The sequence below is a fragment of the Cherax quadricarinatus genome, chromosome 91, assembly GCF_038502225.1.
Source record: "Cherax quadricarinatus isolate ZL_2023a chromosome 91, ASM3850222v1, whole genome shotgun sequence".
Classification (NCBI taxonomy): Eukaryota; Metazoa; Arthropoda; class Malacostraca; order Decapoda; family Parastacidae; genus Cherax; species Cherax quadricarinatus.
The window spans coordinates 9289008-9309327 of record NC_091382.1 but is presented as its reverse complement, the minus strand read 5'-3'; the positions used below and the strand labels follow the sequence as shown (position 1 = coordinate 9309327).

The 20320-nt window shown below is 40.6% G+C and overlaps 1 protein-coding gene across 3 annotated transcripts in view; it reads right to left on the bottom strand.

The window, feature by feature from the left end:
• Positions 1–20320, bottom strand: part of LOC128704849 (ectopic P-granules autophagy protein 5) — a gene marked incomplete at its 5' end in the record, with an annotated part of 208361 nt that overhangs the window by 60653 nt on the left and 127388 nt on the right. For all 3 annotated transcript variants that reach the window (XM_053799996.2, XM_053799997.2, XM_053799998.2), the window contains 2 exon segments: positions 11627–11787; positions 14174–14389. In XM_053799996.2, coding sequence (XP_053655971.2) covers positions 11627–11787; positions 14174–14389 — 377 coding nt within the window.

Here is a 20320-nt window from a genome sequence, read left to right as displayed (position 1 = left end):
GCGAAAAGTGGGTCATAATAAGCGTGTATGCACCTGGAGAAGAGAGGAATGTAGAGGAGAGAGAGAGATTTTGGGAGATGTTAAGTGAATGTATAGGAGCCTTTGAACCAAGTGAGAGTAATTGTGGTAGGGGATCTGAATGCTAAAGTAGGAGAAACTTTTAGAGAGGGTGTGGTAGGTAAGTTTGGGGTGGCAGGTGTAAATGATAATGGGAGCCCTTCGATTGAACTTTGTATAGAAAGGGGTTTAGTTATAGGTAATACATATTTTAAGAAAAAGAGGATAAATAAGTATACAAGATATGATGTAGGGCGAAATGACAGTAGTTTGTTGGATTATGTATTGGTAGATAAAAGACTGTTGAGTAGACTTCAGGATGTACATGTTTATTGAGGGGCCACAGATATATCAGATCACTTTTTAGTTGTAGCTACACTGAGAGTAAAAGGTAGATGGGGTACAAGGAGAATAAAAGCATCAGGGAAGAGAGAGGTGAAGGTTTATAAACTAAAAGAGGAGGCAGTTAGGGTAAGATATAAACAGCTATTGGAGGATAGATGGGCTAATGAGAGCATAGGCAATGGGGTTGAAGAGGTATGGGGTAGGTTTAAAAATGTAGTGTTAGAGTGTTCAGCAGAAGTTTGTGGTTACAGGAAAGTGGGTGCGGGAGGGAAGAGGAGCGATTGGTGGAATGATGATGTAAAGAGAGCAGTAAGGGAGAAAAAGTTAGCATATGAGAAGTTTTTACAAAGTAGAAGTGATGCAAGGAGGGAAAGAGTATATGGAGAAAAAGAGAGAGGTTAAGAGAGTGGTGAAGCAATGTAAAAAGAGAGCAAATGAGAGAGTGGGTGAGATGTTATCAACAAATTTTGTTGAAAATAAGAAAAAGTTTTGGAGTGAGATTAACAAGTTAAGGAAGCCTAGAGAACAAATGGATTTGTCAGTTAAAAATAGAAGAGGAGAGTTATTAAATGGAGAATTAGAGGTATTGGGAAGATGGAGGGAATATTTTGAGGAATTGTTAAATGTTGATGAAGATAGGGAAGCTGTGATTTCGTGTATAGGACAAGGAGGAATAACATCTTGTAGGAGTGAGGAAGAGCCAGTTGTGAGTGTGGGGGAAGTTCGTGAGGCAGTAGGTAAAATGAAAGGGGGTAAGGCAGCCGGGATTGATGGGATAAAGATAGAAATGTTAAAAGCAGATGGGGATATAGTTTTGGAGTGGTTGGTGCAATTTATTTATTTAGTAATTTGAGCATACATACAGAGGTACAAAACAATACAGGTAAGAGCAGCATGCCAAAGACACTTATATGCATAGCATTACGGGCTGGCTTAAAATTAACTTAAGATTAACTAAGCAATGATGAAATCAGTGATAAGACATTATTGTAAACAGATAACTATAAAGCACAAAAGAGTATTACAAAGACAGGTCATATGGTTGCATGCATTGCTGTACATTCAGTCGAATGGAGTATTCTGTTAGATTGGGTTTTAGGTTTAACATTTATGTGATATAATTGTGAGAAACATTTAAGATATACAATTTATAAGGTTCAGTTATTCAGTATTTATTTGGTTTTGGGTGAGTAAGTGATCTTTGAGAAGAGACTTGAATTTATAAACAGGTAGTGTTTCTTTTATATTTACAGGTAAAGAATTCCAGATTTTAGGACCTTTTATGTGCATTGAGTTTTTGCATAGCATGAGATGGACACGAGGAACATCAAAGAGTGATCTGTGCCTTGTGTTATGGTCATGTGTTCTGTTGAGGTTGGCAAGGAGATGTTTGAGGGGAGGGTTAATATCAGAGTTAAGTGTTCTATGTATGTAATAGGTGCAATAATAAGTATGGATGTTTTGTATGGTGAGTAGGTTGAGTGTTTTGAATATTGGTGGAGTGTGCTGCCTGTAGTGAGAATCTGTTATCATTCTAACTGCAGCCTTTTGTTGGGTAATTAGTGGTCTGAAATGGTTAATTGTTGTTGAGCCCCATGCACAAATTCCATAGGTGAGATAGGGGTAAATAAGAGAGTGATATAGGGCCAGGAGGGCTGACTGTGGAGCATAGTACCGTATCTTCGATAGTATGCCTACAGTCTTGGAAATTTTCTTAGAAATTTGTTGTATATGTGTATGAAATTTGAGTCTATTATCAAGGTGGATTCCTAAGAATTTTCCCTCTGTTAGCTTTGTGATAGGTGATCCGTTTATCATTATGTTAAGAGGGACATCTGTAGCTCTGTTACCAAACTGAATGAAGTAGGTTTTGTCAATGTTTAGTGTAAGTTTGTTAGTCCTCATCCAGGTAGATATTTTCTGTAATTCGGTATTTACAGTATTGGCTAGCGTGACTGGGCTCAGGTGAGAGAAGACGTATGTAGTGTCATCTGCAAATAGTGTGGGTTTGAGTAATTGCAAAGCATTTGGTAGGTCATTTATGTATAGGAGAAAGAGAAGAGGGCCAAGGACACTTCCCTGTGGGACACCAACTGTAAATGGTTGTGCGGAAGAGCTTGCCCCATTTGCGTACACATATTGGCTTCTGTTGCTGAGGTATGACTTGAGGTAGTTGAGGGAGTGCCCTCTAATACCATAGTGTGACAATTTTACGTGGAGCAAGTCATGGTCAACTGTATCAAAAGCTTTACGTAAGTCAATGAAGATCCCCAGTGGGACTTCTTTTTTCTCTATTGCAGTGTATATATGTTCTAGCATGTGTATAATAGCATCATTAGTATTTAATAAATGTATGGAAGAGGGTAAGGTACCTAGAGATTGGCAGAGAGCATGCATAGTTCCTTTGTATAAAGGCAAAGGGGACAAAAGAGAGTGCAAAAATTACAGGGGGATAAGTCTGTTGAGTATACCTGGTAAAGTGTATGGTAGAGTTATTATTGAAAGAATTAAGAGTAAGACGGAGAATAGGATAGCAGATGAACAAGGAGGCTTTAGGAAAGGTAGGGGGTGTGTGGACCAAGTGTTTACAGTGAAACATATAAGTGAACAGTATTTAGATAAGGCTAAAGAGGTCTTTGTGGCATTTCTGGATTTGGAAAAGGCGTATGACAGGGTGGATAGGGGGGCAATGTGGCAGATGTTGCAGGTGTATGGTGTAGGAGGTAGGTTACTGAAAGCAGTGAAGAGTTTTTACGAGGATAGTGAGGCTCAAGTTAGAGTATGTAGGAAAGAGGGAAATTATTTCCCAGTAAAAGTAGGCCTTAGACAAGGATGTGTGATGTCACCATGGTTGTTTAATATATTTATAGATGGGGTTGTAAGAGAAGTAAATGCGAGGGTCTTGGCAAAAGGCGTGGAGTTAAAAGATAAAGAATCACACAAAAAGTGGGAGTTGTTACAGTTGCTCTTTGCTGATGACACTGTGCTCTTGGGAGATTCTGAAGAGAAGTTGCAGAGATTGGTGGATGAATTTGGTAGGGTGTGCAAAAGAAGAAAATTAAAAGTGAATACAGGAAAGAGTAAGGTTATGAGGATAACAAAAAGATTAGGTGATGAAAGATTGGATATCAGATTGGAGGGAGAGAGTATGGAGGAGGTGATAACAAATTCTCACTACAGGCAGCACACTCCACCAATATTCAATACACTCAACCTACTCACCATACAAAACATCCATACTTATTATTGCACCTATTACATACATAGAACACTCAACTCTGATATTAACCCTCCCCTCAAACATCTCCTTGCCAACCTCAACAGAACACATGACCATAACACAAGGCACAGATCACTCTTTGATATTCCTCGTGTCCATCTCACGCTATGCAAAAACTCAATGCACATAAAAGGCCCTAAAATCTGGAATTCATTACCTGTAAATATAAAAGAAACACTACCTGTTTATAAATTCAAGTCTCTTCTCAAAGATCACTTACTCACCCAAAACCAAATAAATACTGAATAACTGAACCTTATAAATTGTATATCTTAAATGTTTCTCACAATTATATCACATAAATGTTAAACCTAAAACCCAATCTAACTTTATTATTTTTAAATACACTACCTAACAGAATACTCCATTCTACTGAATTTACAACAATGCATGCAACCATATGACCTGTCTTTGTAATACTCCACTTGAGCTTTATAGTAATCAGTTTACTTTAATGTTTTTCACTGATTTCATCATTGCTTAGTTAATCTTAAGTTAATTTTAAGCCAGCCCGTAATGCTATGCATAGTATAAGTGGCTTTGGCATGCTGCTCTTCTGTATTTTTTTGTACCTCTGTAAGTGTGCTCAAATTATAAATAAATAAATAAATAAATAAATAAATAAATGTATTCAGATATCTGGGAGTGGATGTGTCAGCGGATGGGTCTATGAAAGATGAGGTGAATCATAGAATTGATGTGGGGAAAAGGGTGAGTGGTGCACTTAGGAGTCTGTGGAGACAAAGAACTTGGAGGAAAAGAGGGGAATGTATGAGAGTATAGTTTTACCAATGCTCTTATATGGGTGTGAAGCATGGGTGATGAATGTTGCAGCGAGGAGAAGGCTGGAGGCAGTGGAGATGTCATGTCTGAGGGCAATGTGTGGTGTGAATATAATGCAGAGAATTCGTAGTTTGGAAGTTAGGAGGAGGTGCGGGATTACCAAAACTGTTGTCCAGAGGGCTGAGGAAGGGTTGTTGAGGTGGTTGGGACATGTAGAGAGAATGGAGTGAAACAGAGTGACTTCAAGAGTGTATCAGTCTGTAGTGGAAGGAAGGCGGGGTAGGGGTCGGCCTAGGAAAGGTTGGAGGGAGGGGTAAAGGAGGTTTTGTGTGCGAGGGGCTTGGACTTCCAGCAGGCATGCGTGGACGTGTTTGATAGGAGTGAATGGAGACAAATGGTTTTTAATACTTGACGTGCTGTTGGAGTGTGAGCAAAGTAACATTTATGAAGGGGTTCAGGAAACCGGCAGGCCGGACTTGAGTCCTGGAGATGGGAAGTACAGTGCCTGCACTCTGAAGGAGTGTTAATGTTGCAGTTTAAAAACTGTAGTGTAAAGCACCCTTCTGGCAAGACAGTGATGGAGTGAATGATGGTGAAAGTTTTTCTTTTTCGGGCCACCCTGCCTTGGTGGGAATCGGCCAGTGTGATAATAATAAATAAAAAAAATTTCAGGGAAACCTGTTATTTTCATATAGTCGGACTTGAGTTCTAGAAATGGGAAGTACAATGCCTGCACTTTAAAGGAGGGGTTTGGGATATTGGCAGTTTGGAGGGATATGTTGTGTATCTTTATATGTGTATGCTTCTAAACTGTTGTATCCTGAGCACCTCTGCAAAAACAGTGATAATGTGTGAGTGTGGTGAAAGTGTTGAATGATGATGCAAGTATTTTCTTTTTGGGGATTTTCTTTCTTTTTTGGGTCACCCTGCCTCGGTGGGAGACGGCCGACTTGTTAAAAAAAAAAATATATATATATATACCCAAAACCCAGTGGTGTTATGGGTCCCATCCCCTCACTGGAAATTGTCTTTCAGTCCAGTTCCTCCAACCATACATTTTTTTTCATTTTAACACACTTTCTTACTATTATCAGTCGCCATTATGTATAATTATAGAATAACAGCAAGTAGACATTGGTAAGACACATAGGCAACATTTAGGCATCTTTATCCTGAAATGTTTCGCGTACACAGTAGGCTTCTTCAGTCGAGTACAGAAAGTAGGCTCCTGCCTACTTTCTGTACTCGACTGAAGAAGCCTACTGTGCAAGGGAAACATTTTGGAATGAAGATGCCTATGTGTCTTACCAACTTGTCGGTATTGTACACCACTTTGATATTCACTAAGTAGACATTATTGTAGAAGGCATCACTGAAGTGAAAACCTTGGGTAACTTTAAAAATGGGTTGGACAAGTACATGAATGGGTATGAGATAGACCTGATAAACATGGACCAGCAAGTTACTGAAGTGTTCCTCCTTACTTATGTTCATTTAGAAACGATGGAGGAAGAAAGGTTAATCAAGAGGGTGTATAAATCTGGAGTGGATGCAAAGAGGTGTAAGTGATGTCCTCTCAAAATCTGGACTGAGGGAGTAAGGGTTCTGTGTGTACTCACCTATTTGTGGTTGCTGGGGTTGAGTCACAGCTCCTGGCCCTGCCTCTTCGCTGATTGCTACTAGGTCCTCTCTCTCCCTGCCCCATGAGCTCTATCATATCTCGCCTTAAAACTATGTATGGTTCCCGCCTCCACTACGTCACTTTCTAGGCTATTCCACGGCCTGACTACTCTATGACTGAAGAAATACTTCCTAACATCCCTTTGATTCATCTGAGTCTTCAACTTCCAATTGTGACCTCTTGTGCCTGTGTCCCTTCTCTGGAACATCCCGTCTTTGTTCACCTTGTCTATTCCAGCGCCCAGTATTTTATATGTCGTTATCATGTCTCCCCTGACCCTCCTGTCCTCCAGTGTCGTCAGGCCGATTTCCCTCAACCTTTCTTTGTAGGACAATCCCCGTAGCTCTGGGACTAGTCTTGTTGCAAAACTTTGCACTTTCTCTAATTTCTTGACGGGCTTGACTAGGGGTGTGTGTGTGTGTGTGTGTGTGTGTGTGTGTGTGAGAGAGAGAGAGAGAGAGAGAGAGAGAGAGAGAGAGAGAGAGAGAGAGAGAGAGAGAGAGAGAGAGAGAGAGAGAGAGAGAGAGAGAGAGAGAGAGAGAGAGAGAGAGAGAGAGAGAGAGAGAGAGAGAGAGAGAGAGAGAGAGAGAGAGAGAGAGAGAGAGAGAGAGAGAGAGAGAGAGAGAGAGAGAGAGAGAGAGAGAGAGAGAGAGAGAGAGAGAGAGAGGCGAGCCAAAGTACGAACAGCAGGGACACATCTGTCAGAACTGGTGAGGGACGGCAGAGGGCGTGGAAGAACGTGGAGGAGTAAGACATCTACAGCCATCTCACCCTCCACTAACACATTTCCAGCAGCAGAATCTGAGGACAAATCTGCAAAACACACGAGGTGCAACAAATCCTAGTCCACCCTCCCAGGCACCTAGGCTGTGCTCTCGCTGTCACCGGAAGGGGCACACTGCCTACAACTGCCTGCGAGATACCAGGTGTAATTACTGCTACAAGAAAGGACATCAGGAGGACCAGTGTCGGAAGAAAAGACTTGACAGACAAGGCCACCTGTTTGAGACCTGTTCTCAGAACAAACCAGCAGGATCTCTGAATTGGTGAACAAACTCACACGCCACCCACCAGCTACTCCTATCCCAGCCCAGCAGGTGGTATTGTGCCTTATACAAGACCACAGACCTACATCCCTGCAGCTGCCTCAGTACCCTACCTCTCTCAAGGGCAGGCACCTTACATTCCCTACACACCCACCACCTCAAGCTGACCATTTCATCATGAGGAGCCAGTCTATCAGCATCCTGTCGGCCAACATTAGAGGTTTCATTACTAATGTCGGAGAGCTCACACATAGTTTTGTGGACACTCGGCATTCCACATGATAGCTAGTTAAACATTTTTGGATGACAGGACTCCAGAAAATTTTGCAAGAATTGCTGGCTACACCTCATGGATGGAGAGAAGAGACAGGCAAGGAGGAGGTGTTGCTGTGTGCTTCTCTAAAAGTGTTCATGCCCAGCACATTGATGTTGCCACCCCTGCACATCTTGAAATGATGTTCTTCAAGCTCTGTATAAACACTAGTACCTCTGTACTAGCTCGTGCAATGTACAGACCTCAGTGGCAACATGCAGACCCAATCAACTTCCTAATGGAAAATATTGACTCCCTTCTGCTACAACACAACTGTCAACATATTATAATTGTTGGTGACCTCAACCAGCACCTTATACAGAGGGACTTTGATGACCTTCTTGCAGAGTTTGACATGAGAAACTTTGCTGATTTCCCTACTCATATCTCTGGCTCCTCCCTTGACCCAGTAGTGAGTGATCTGGCAGAAGGCATAGTCACTTGTCAACCCCTCAGCTACGTTGGATCTTCTGACCACAAGGCTGTTTTTACGACACTTAAGATCCCAACAGAACGAGGTGAGGAGTCCACACGCACAACCTGGCTATGGGAAAGAAGTAATTGGCCAGCCCTTCGCTCTGAGCTCGCCCCCACCGATTGGAATGCTCTTCTCCAAGGGGATGTTGACAACCAAGTGAAAGCCTTCACTTGACACATCCTTAATCTACAACAAGAACACATTCCTCACCGGCAATATGAGACAAAGCCTACAGATCAGCCTTGGTTTGGCTTTCATTGTAGAGAGGCTGCTACTGCTAAGTACAAAGCATGGCGAAGGTATAAGAGACATCCTACCACCTATAACAGGAACTTGCACACGCAAGCCTGTAGGCATATGGGTGACATTCAAAAGTGGGCCATTGCTAAATGGGAGGTGGACACTAAAAGAAAGCTAGCATCAGGAAGGGTAGGCTCCAAAACCTGGTGGTCCCTGGTCAAGGACAGACAAGGTTATCTGCCTGATGAGCTCATTCCACCTCTAAATCGACAGGATGGGACCACCTCTACTAGTAGTCAAGAGAAGGCGGACCTCTTTGCTGAACACTTTGCTACCAAAATGCAAGTTCCTGATCCAGCAAGGGACCCTCCTTGGCTAGCTGCAAGAACTGTGTCAAAACTGTCAGATATGGTAAACATGAGGAAATTAAATCTTCATCAGAGTACAAAACAAATTCTGGCCACAAAATAGAGCGAAACACCAACGTCAAAGACCTGGGAGTGATCATGTCGGAGGATCTCACCTTCAAGGACCATAACATTGTATCAATCGCATCTGCTAGAAAAATGACAGGATGGATAATGAGAACCTTCAAAACTAGGGAGGCCAAGCCCATGATGACACTCTTCAGGTCACTTGTTCTATCTAGGCTGGAATATTGCTGCACACTAACAGCACCTTTCAAGGCAGGTGAAATTGCCGACCTAGAAAATGTACAGAGAACTTTCACGGCGCGCATAACGGAGATAAAACACCTCAATTATTGGGAGCGCTTGAGGTTCCTAAACCTGTATTCCCTGGAACGCAGGAGGGAGAGATACATGATTATATACACCTGGAAAATCCTAGAGGGACTAGTACTGAACTTGCACACGAAAATCACTCACTACGAAAGCAAAAGACTTGGCAGACGATGCACCATCCCCCCAATGAAAAGCAGGGGTGTCACTAGCACGTTAAGAGACCATACAATAAGTGTCAGGGGCCCGAGACTGTTCAACTGCCTCCCAGCACACATAAGGGGGATTACCAACAGACCCCTGGCAGTCTTCAAGCTGGCACTGGACAAGCATCTAAAGTCAGTTCCTGATCAGCCGGGCTGTGGCTCGTACGTTGGTTTGCGTGCAGCCAGCAGCAACAGCCTGGTTGATCAGGCTCTGATCCACCAGGAGGCCTGGTCACAGACCGGGCCGTGGGGGCGTTGACCCCCGGAACTCTCTCCAGGTAAACTCCAGGTGACAATAAGGCAGGAGGAGGTGCATTTCCTTCTTAAATCGCTTGACCAAGAAAAGGCTGTGGGCCCAGACAAGTTGAGCCCAAGATTGTTGAGAAGATGTGCAGACCAGCTAGCAGCACCTCTAACTTGCATCTTTCAGCACTGCCTAGTACAGTGTAAATGACCCTCTCTATGGAAAGAGGCAAATGTAGTCCCTGTTCACAAAAAGAAGAGCAGAGCAGAAATCAGCAACTACAGACCAGTGTCACTCCTGTCAATCACTAGTAAGATCCTTGAGACAATAATCTCAAGACAAATGACAGAGTTTTTTGACTACCACTCAATACTTTGTGATTGCCAATATGGCTTCAGGAAAGGTTACTCTGCTGCTGATCTGTTGTTAAACCTCTCCACTAAGTGGCACCAGTCACTGCATGAATCCAAAGTCAGCTGTGTGGTAGCACTGGACATTGCTGGCGCTTTCGACCGGGTGTGGCACCAGGGCCTCTTAGCAAAACTTCAAGCACTGGGAATTGCAGGCTCTACGCTATGTCTCCTCAGTGATTACCTTCATGGTAGATCTCTAAGTGTAGTTCTCAATGGAACGGAATCAGCAAGACATCCTATTGGGGCAAGTGTTCCACAAGGAAGCGTGCTGGGTCCATTGTTATGGAATTTCTACTTCAACGACATTCTTCATCTCATCCCAGAATCACATGCATATGCAGACGACTGTACACTGACATTCACTTATCCAAGAGAAGAAATGCCAGCTGCTCTAAGCTACATCAATCACCAGCTGAGAGCTATATCAGCTTGGGGAAATAGATGGCAAGTAACATTTGCACCTGAGAAAACGCAAATGATGATCGTCTCTAGGCACCATGATGGTAATGCTGGTGCAGTAGTAAGGATGAATGGGAGGGTGTTGGCACCTGGAGAAGAAGTTGATATCCTTGGGGTGAAATTTGACTCCAAACTAACCATGAAGAACCATGTTGTAAATCTTGCAAACAAGGCAGCCAGGAAGCTTACAGCACTTCGCCATATCTCACATCTGCTTGACAGTAGGGGTTGCAAGATCCTGTACGAGGCACGAGTACGCTCACACCTTGAGTATGCTCCACTTTCTTGGTTTGCCTGCCCTCCCTCTCATCTGCGACTGCTTGACAGAGTAGAGAACAGAGCAAGACGTCTCATCTCTCGCCTGGACCCGTCCTGGATAGATCTGTCATTTCAGCAGAGCCTTCAACGTAGGAGGGATGTGGGTGGCCTTACTGTTATGTACAAGGCTAATATTGTCAAAATACCACACTTGGATTCACTTCGAGGACAGCGTGAAACAAGCTTTTATGCCACAAGACGGGCAGAAAGCAGCAACTTCACTCTGGCTGTACCCTTCTCCAGAACATCACTCCATCTGAGATCATACATACCCAGGATGACTCAAGTATGGAACACATTCGTACAGCATAATGTCAACGAGATAAAGTCAGTTGATCAAATGAAAATGCTGGCCCACAGATGGCTCCAACTTCATCCTGCTCCCTACTTGTATGTCTCATAACAATAAAAATGCTTTCAAATGAGCTGATGTAGGTAACAGCTCTTAGCTTGCCAATAAAGTTAGGAATCCTTAACCTGTAAATAGCTTGTCAATAAAGCTAGGGATCCTTAACCTTGTCAAACCCTGTGGAAAAAAACAAAAGAGAGAGAGAGAGAGAGAGAGAGAGGGGGGGGGGGGCTTAAATAATCTGCAAGCGTGTGTGACCATGTTAGACTGGAGTTTAGACAGGTAGTTTCTGGAGTTTGCATGCAGTTAGAGTTTGAGGAAGGTAACATTAACAGAGAGACTGCAGCGGAAAAGCAGTTAGCCTGATGAGTTTTAGGCATGGGAAGTGTATTGTATACACTCTGAAGAATTGGTTTTAATATCAGAGCTCAGAATTGTGACATCTGTGCACTTCTGGCAAAACAATTATTGAATGTGAATTTTTTTTTATTTTGGTCACAATGAGCATTCCCTTTCTAGATATCAAATATGATAAAAAAAAACACGTTCTCGATATTTTGAGGTTTTCTTATTGTCAGGCAATAAGAAAAAAATTAGCATCTCAGTAATGTGGATGTAAATAAAAATTAGCGAGGGAAATATTAGAATTTACCAAGAAAAGTGTGTGAACATACCTTAGAGAAGATGAGTGTATCCTGGAGAGAAGGAGACAAATGGTGCCAAGGAAGAGCAGATAAATGGGAGTGAACTGCCACTAACACATGACTTTTCACTTCTCTCATGGCATATGTTGCACTATAATACTCCAATGTTAAAGATAGCACACTTGAACTACCTGTCAGGTAAAACAACTATTTAATGTTTGGAGTGACATCTAAACTGTCATATCTGAGTACCTCTGCAAACACAGTGATTATATGTGAATGATTATATGGTAAAAGTGCTGAATGATGGTGAAAGTGTTTCTTTCTTTTTTGGGTCACCCTGCCTTGGTGGGAGACGGCCAAGGTGTTAAAAAAAATCTATATATATACAGTGGTACCTCGAGTTTCGAACAGCTCCCAACTCGAACAATTATTTAGGTATATTTTTGTAAGTGTTTTTGTAAGTGTATTTTTGGGGGTCTGAAACGGACTAATCTAATTTACATCATTCCTTACGGGGACAAATTCATTTGGTATCAGCACACGAACAACCTTCTTGGACGAATTAAGTTCATAACTCGAGGTATCACTGTAAATGAAAAATTACTGTTATACTGTGCTTCAAAAATTTCAAAGTTGCTCATTGCATTAAGAAATAAAAATACAGATATACCTGTAAATACATTCAGTAGTCACTTTATTAGATACACACATACACCTGTTCATTAACCCTTTGACTGTTGCAACCCCAAATCCTGAGGTGTCTCCTGGTGTCGCAAAATATTTGAAAAAAAAAAAATCTTATGGAATGACAGAGAATCTTTTCCGGATGGTAATGACACCAAAAGTATGGAATTTGATGGAAAACGTATGGAATTATGCTCTCACAAAGTCAGCAACCTCTGCAATATTTACAAATCGGCAATTTTGCCCACTTTGAGCCCTATTTTCGGCTAATTCCGTTGTTCCAGTCGACCCGACTCATAACTATTTCTTTAGAACTTCATTTGTTCTATCGACTGAGTACAAGAAACTGCCCATTTACTAATTTCAACTACCCAATAAAGTGGTCAGAATTTGGCAATTTGGTCAATTTCACACAAATTAAAAAATGTGCCAATTTCAAAATAGGGTCCAGAATGAACAATCCAGATATTCCTGACTCTAAAATAACATTTTCTTTGTTCATCAGTTATGTCTCCAGGTCCCTCTGATATTACTCTTGCTTTCTATTTTGAATTTTTATTCAAACAAAAAATAGAAGATTTACTGTTATGCAGACTAATGTAATATTGTAATAATTGTATAAATAATGTCAACCCATTCATGACTGCATATTAGAATGACTAGTTGGACATTTATTGCACAATGATGTCATGTGTTTACTCTTGAACATTGGCAAAAATCAAACATTTCCCCTACTTTGAGCTCCATTTCAAGGTCCTTTTCATAGTAAAACCAATCAAAACCACCTCTATTTCTATAATATGTTTTCCATTCTATCAAATGAAACCAATAAAACGAGAATATAACCATAAAAATTATACGAAAATACACCTCAAAGTCGGCATTTTAATCCAAAAACACAATCGGAGTTTTTTTTTTCATTATGCACTGCATGCTGCAGGATTTTTTTTATACAGTGCACACTGATCACACAGACCCATTCTCTCACATGTGGGCCTACCAGCTTTCTCCTGCTTGACTGGAAGCCACTAGAATTTTTGAGTATATACAGTGGAACCCCGCCTTACGATATAATTTCATTCCAGAAGTATGTTCAGGTGCCGTTACCGAACGAATTTGTTCCCATAAGGAATATTGTGAATTAGATTAGTCTGTTTCAGACCCCCAAAAATACACGTACAAAAGCACTTACATAAATACACTTACATAATTGGTCGCATTGGAAGCTGATCGTAAGGCGGGGGTCCACTGTATATGTCAAACACATTGGCTCGTAAGATGTATATATACGACTGAAACAGTCAAAGGGTTAATGCAAATATCTAATTAGCCAATCACATGGCAGGACCTCAATGCCTAAAAGCATGCAGACATGGTCAAGATGTTCAGTTGATATTCAGACCAAACATCAGAATGGGGAAGAAATGTGATCTAAGTGACTTTGACTGTGGAATGATTGTTGGTGCCAGACAGAGTGGTTTGTCTATCTCAGAAACTGCTGATCTGCTGGGATTTTCACACATAACAGTCTACAGAGTTTGTAAAGAATGGTGTGAAAAAGACAACATCCAGTAAGTGGCAGCTCTGTGGGTGGAAATGCCTTGATAATGAGAGAAGTCAGAAGAGAATGGCCAGACTTGTTCAAACTGACAGGAAAGTGATGATAACTCAAAGATGGAAATTTATAATGGTGAACTGACCAGTTTAAAAAGGATAACATGAAATTACATCCTAGAGACAAATCTGTAAAAAAAATATGATGGTATACTGAGCATACTGAGTTAAAGTAGTACTGAGGTTAATATTGGTGCAAGGATTGATAAAGGTAGAAGGGATGAATTTCTAAGTGGCTCATCAGAACCTAAAGGAAAGTAAAACACTAGGACATACCTGGTAAATGTTCATGCATAAATTCCAGTGAAGAACAGAACATAGCAACCATTATATCAGCTGATGCAGTGTCGCTGGGGGCCCATGGAAGCAGTAACCTAATATTATGGGTGAGATGACGCAGCCAAGCTGGGAAGGAGTGCCGATCCTGACCCCCAAGAGGTGCCACCCATCCTGCCCACAAGCTTTCCACTGCTGCCCAAACATCTCGCACAACTAATATTGGGAAGATAAAAATCACTTGTATACTGGTCTCAGAAGATTCATGAAAATCTAATCTGTATTTTAATAATGATGACCTATTTCATGTTAAATATGAACGACAAGAAAAACAGCAAAACTAAGTACAAAAATTACCACCTATACTCAAATATCATTTGACTTTGTGTATAAGTTGACTGCTTTTCTTTTGCCCCCCAAAATCTATACTTTTTTATATATGACACACACAAATCCACCCTAGTATGAGGAACAGTAGAACAACATTTAAGAATTAAAGTTAACTTATGTCTTGTGAAAAGGCATTAAGTGTTAAAGATGTCTTCTGTGGACTTCAAGGAACTGTGCTTTCAGGTGAAGGCAGAGCTGGAGGATGCAATGAAGGTTATATAACTTCTTAGGAAAGAGAACAAGAAGATTCATCCCAAAAACAATGAAGAGAATACCAGAGGCAACAAATGGAAACTGGCAAGCAAGATAGGATTAAAACTGAGAATGACAAAAATGTCGAAGACAATTCCTTTCCTATGTTGCTATGTAAATGTGGTTTGCTCATTAAGGACACAGAAAAAAAACCACTAGTGAAGATAATTTTCTAGTATGAGGCAATTCCCATATTAAATTTATGAGCAGGGCATTTTGAAACAGGAATAGGAAAAGGAGGCAGAGGGTGTGCTTTCCTTGGAAAAAGATGGAGGATATACTTACCAGAGTATGAAACATCATGACTGATAATGAAAACAATTGTACTATCCGTCTCAGCACTGGAGGAAATAATGTTAGGATGCATAGGAGTGAGGACCTGCTTGCCATAAAATGGCAATAGATATAATTAGGACAACAGAAGGGATCTCTATCATGTGTGGCTTTCTGCCACAGAGAGAGGTTGACAGTGAATGGATGTCTATGGCAATTGGTATTAATTGGTGGGTAAACAAATACCGCAAGGAAATTGCAGCACCATTTCTTGACAACCAAAGTTTTTTGTATGGCAAGATTGAGATTCATGTCAGGGATGGGATGCATTTATCTAGAACATGGGTAATAGCATTAGCAAGCTCAGCTGAGGTAACTTTTACCGTAAACTGAATAAAGTAAGAAGTATAGGTTGTGTATAGGAAAATGGGGGACTGTGGCTCAGTACAACTTTTAGTAATGACAGTTATCAAGGGAGTAATGCAGAGGAAAAAAAGTTGAAAAACATCATGGAAAATGTTGTAATGACCCTTAAGCAGTCACAACTCTTTTACCTAATAATTATCAATATAGGAGCCATCACAATACTTCAACAGAACAATAACAAAAATATGATGTGATATCTCTCTTGATATTTTGATAATTTCCTAGTTCTGCATGTTATGCACTTACAAAATGGGGGTATAACACCACTATGCCTCTACTAAACAATGGGTCCATCTCTGGTGAAGAGAGGGAGGAGCAGTGGGAGGTACAGTATGTAACATGACCTACCTCTTCTCTGACAGACATGACCAAACTGTTTTTCTTTGTTGATAAGCAATGTGCATATATATACATATTACTCCATGGGAAAGTGGAAAGAATCCTTCCTCAATGAGTTGTGAGTGTTGTAAGGGGTGACTAAAATGCCAGAAGCAAGAGGCTAGTAACCCCTTCTCCAGCATAAATTACTAAATGTAAAAAAAAAGTACAGGTCCACATCCCTTTACCCGAAATTATGAAATTCGAAAAGTTCCGAAAACCAAAGTTTTTTTGTGGAGTGTGGAGCGTCAGTCATCTCAGTGCTGGGTCATGCCGCCATGTAGTGGCATGACCCAGCACTGACAGCCAGAGTGGCAGGCATCAGTTATGTTCGCACATGCGTCTGCTGTTCGCTGATATTTTATTTTTGCTTTTTATTTTGTGACTGTGTTTAATTTCAGTGTGAAAATGTCAAAATGAGCTGCAGATACACCTATGGGTAACAGTGAGAAAAAGAAAAGGAAGCACCTGTTGTTATCAATAATGCAGAAAGTAGAGTTACTACAGAAGCTTGATTGTGGTGTGTCAGTGCTGCATCTTATTGAAAAATATGGTGTTGGAACTACCATTGTCTATGATTTAAAGAAACAGAAAGACAAGTTAATGAAATATTATAGTGACAGTGATGACCAAAAACTAATGAAAAATAGGAAAACACTGCAAAGGGCAAAAAACGAAGTGAACGTATGCCACTGACTGGTTTGTTGGTCATGAAACAAACTAGAATATACCATGAAGAACTGAACATTGAGGGCGAGTGTCAATATTCAGATGGATGGCTGCAGAAATTTAAGTGTAATGGTGTAAAATGTCTGAAAATCTGTGGTGAAAAAGCTTCTGCTGATCATGAAGCAGCTGAAAAATACATTGACGAATTTGCCAAGACAATATCTGACGAAAACCTTAGTCCTGAACAAATACACCTACCATCAGACTTACGACCAAGCTTGGTTCCGACCAACCAGTCTTAAGTCAAAATGGATATAAGTCGAACCTTTGAAAATTGCCGACATACTGGGTAGAGCATAATGTCAAACCTTTCCTATATAAACTACCTACATAGTACTGTAATGTAATGTACAATCATTATTTCATTCTTTTTACCATAATTTACTTCTGTTGTTATATTTTAATTACACCTACCATCCGACTTACGACCTGCTCGACATATGTCCACTCGAATTACGACTGTGCATCTGGCAGCTGGGCTGGGCCGGCTGATGCACACCGCTATACAATATTTGACAATACTTGCGGCAGCAATGTGTCATGCGGGCAGCATCAGTTTGAGTAACCCTGCCGTATCAGCAGCATCATACTGTATTAACTGTACTAACTGGACAGTAAATTTCACCATGGCCCCTAAGATGAAGTCTGAATCTTGCACTGGAGATTGTGGCAAGAAAGGCTCTTACTCTCGAACTCTATTTGTTTTCACTGTTGCACAGAAACCTGTCTGTATCTGTGTGTCTGTTTATCTGTCTGTCTACTAGTGTGTCTGTCTTTCTGTCTACCTGTGTGTCTGTCTTTCTGTCTACCTGTGTGTCTGTCTTTCTGTCTACCTGTGTGTCTTTCTGTCTACCTGTGTGTCTGTCTTTGTCTGCTTGTCTGTCTCAGAGCCACTCATTAAGAGTGTACTTGGTCTTGAAGATGCCATATTAATAATGATAATAACAATAATAATCACTGAGGCACATTAAATGTGTATAAAATGTTAATATAGACATTTTGCTTAATCCATCTATGATTTTTTTTCAAAATTATATAATAAACATGCTACATAACATATAAATTAACAAATATGAGATGTTTTTCTGGTCGGCTTGACAGTAAACAGGAATCATTCGTGTCCGGGCTGGTAACAACAACAACAACAACATTTGCTTACATAACTCGTGAACATTCTACATTCTCATTCTCTCTCTCATTTTTTCATTTAATCTTGTTTACTTACCTCTCACTCTACATTAAAATTACAGATATTTTAAGGTAAGTAATGAGTGGACACGATTATTATAGCTTAATAATAATAATATTATTACACATGTATTATTGTAATAATAATGATTATTATTATTATTAACTTAGGGCACTGGAGCACAGATCCACTGTATAGCACTTTGTCTGGATTTTTTGGGTTATCCTAGGTAATTTATAATATGTATGTTAACTTGACTTAGGTGTACAAGTGAGATACAGAGAGAGAGATACAAAGAGACAGCCACATTCGGTCATCCAGCCACCCACCCACCCATCCAGCCAGCCACCCAGCCACCCACCCAGCCATCCAGCCACCCACCCAGCCAGCCACCCACCCATCCAGCCAGCCAGCCACCCACCCGGCCAACCACAGACCCGGCCACCCAGCCAGCCAGCCGGATACGTATTACACATGTTCCAGAGTTGTTTCTCTTTACTTAGGGTATAGGTTACACAACATTCTGGCAGGATGACACTACCAGTGGTATTCTCCCATTCCACTATGTCGACAATACATAAAGATAATAGTAACATATGATACTGTATGCAATGTAAAATTTACAATACATATCACTACCATGTATACATTATATACAGTACATAAATAATTAAAATACAACAATAGAAGTAAATTATGGTAAAAAGAATGAAATAATGATTGTACATTACATTACAGTATTATGTAGGTAGTTTACATAGGAAAGTTTTGACATTATACCCTACCCAATATGTCGGCAATTTTCAAAGGTTCGACTTACGTCCATTTCGACTTACGACTGGTTGGTCGAAACCAAGCTTGGTCTTAAGTCGGATGGTAGGTGTATTTATGTACCGTATATAATGTATACATGGTAGTGAAATGTATTGTAAATTTTACATCGCATACAGTATCATATGTTGCTGTTATCTTTATGTATTGTCGACACAGTGGAATGGGAGAATACCACTGGGAGTGTCATTCTGCCAGAATGTAGTATAACCTATGCCCTAAGTAAAAAAGAAACAACTCTGAAACATGTGTAATACGTATCCGGGTGGGTGGGTGGGTGGTTGGCTGACTGACTGACTGAATGTGACTGTCTCTCTCTCTCTGTATCTCTATATCTCTCTATATACATATCTATCTATCTCTCTCTCTCTCTCTCTCTCACTGGTACACGTAAGTAATCATAAATAGTATAAATTAAATAGGATAACCCAAAAAATCCAGACAAAGTGCTATACAGTGGATCTGTGCTCCAGTGCCCTAATAATAATAATTATTATTACAATAATACATTTTTTCTTTTTTTTTCCCTGGTCACAGACTGGGCCGCGGGGGCGTTGACCCCTGGAACTCTCTCCAGGTAAACAAGTAGGCCGTCTCCCACCGAGGCAGGGTGATCCAAAAAAAAGAAAGAAAATCCCCCAAAAGAAAATACTTTCATCATCATTCAACACTTTCACCACACTCACACATTATCACTGTTTTTGCAGAGGTGCTCAGAATACAACAGTTTAGAAGCATATACGTATAAAGATACACAACATATCCCTCCAAACTGCCAATATCCCAAACCCCTCCTTTAAAGTGCAGGCATTGTACTTCCCATTTCCAGGACTCAAGTCCGACTATATGAAAATAACCGGTTTCCCTGAATCCCTTCACTAAATATTACCCTGCTCACACTCCAACAGATCGTCAGGTCCCAAGTACCATTCGTCTCCATTCACTCCTATCTAACATGCTCACGCACGCTTGCTGGAAGTCCAAGCCCCTCACCCACAAAACCTCCTTTACCCCCTCTCTCCAACCCTTTCGAGGACGACCCCTACCCCACCTTCCTTTCCCTATAGATTTATATGCTTTCCATGTCATTCTACTTTGATCCATTCTCTCTAAATGATCAAACCACCTCAACAACCCCTCTTTTGCCCTCTGACTAATACTTTTATTAACTCCACACCTTTTCCTAATTTCCACACTCCGAATTTTCTGCATAATATTTACACCACACATTGCCCTTAGACAGGACATCTCCACTGCCTCCAACCGTCTCCTCGCTGCAGCATTTACCACCCAAGCTTCACACCCATATAAGAGTGTTGGTGCTACTATACTTTCATACATTCCCTTAATAATAATAATAATATTATTATTATTACACTATAATATAATAATCATGTCCACTCATTACTTACCTTAAAATATCTGTAGTCTTAATGTAGAGTGAGAGGTGAGTAAACAAGATTAAATGAATAAACGAGAGAGAGAATGAGAGTGTAGAATGTTCAAGAGTTATGTAAACAAACATTGTTGTTGTTGTTGTTACCAGCCCATACACGAATGGTTTCTGTTCACTCTGTCAAGCCGACCTGAAAAACATCTCATATTTGTTAATTTATACATTTATATGTTATGTAGCATGTTTATTATATAATTTTGAAAAAAAAATCATAGATGGATTA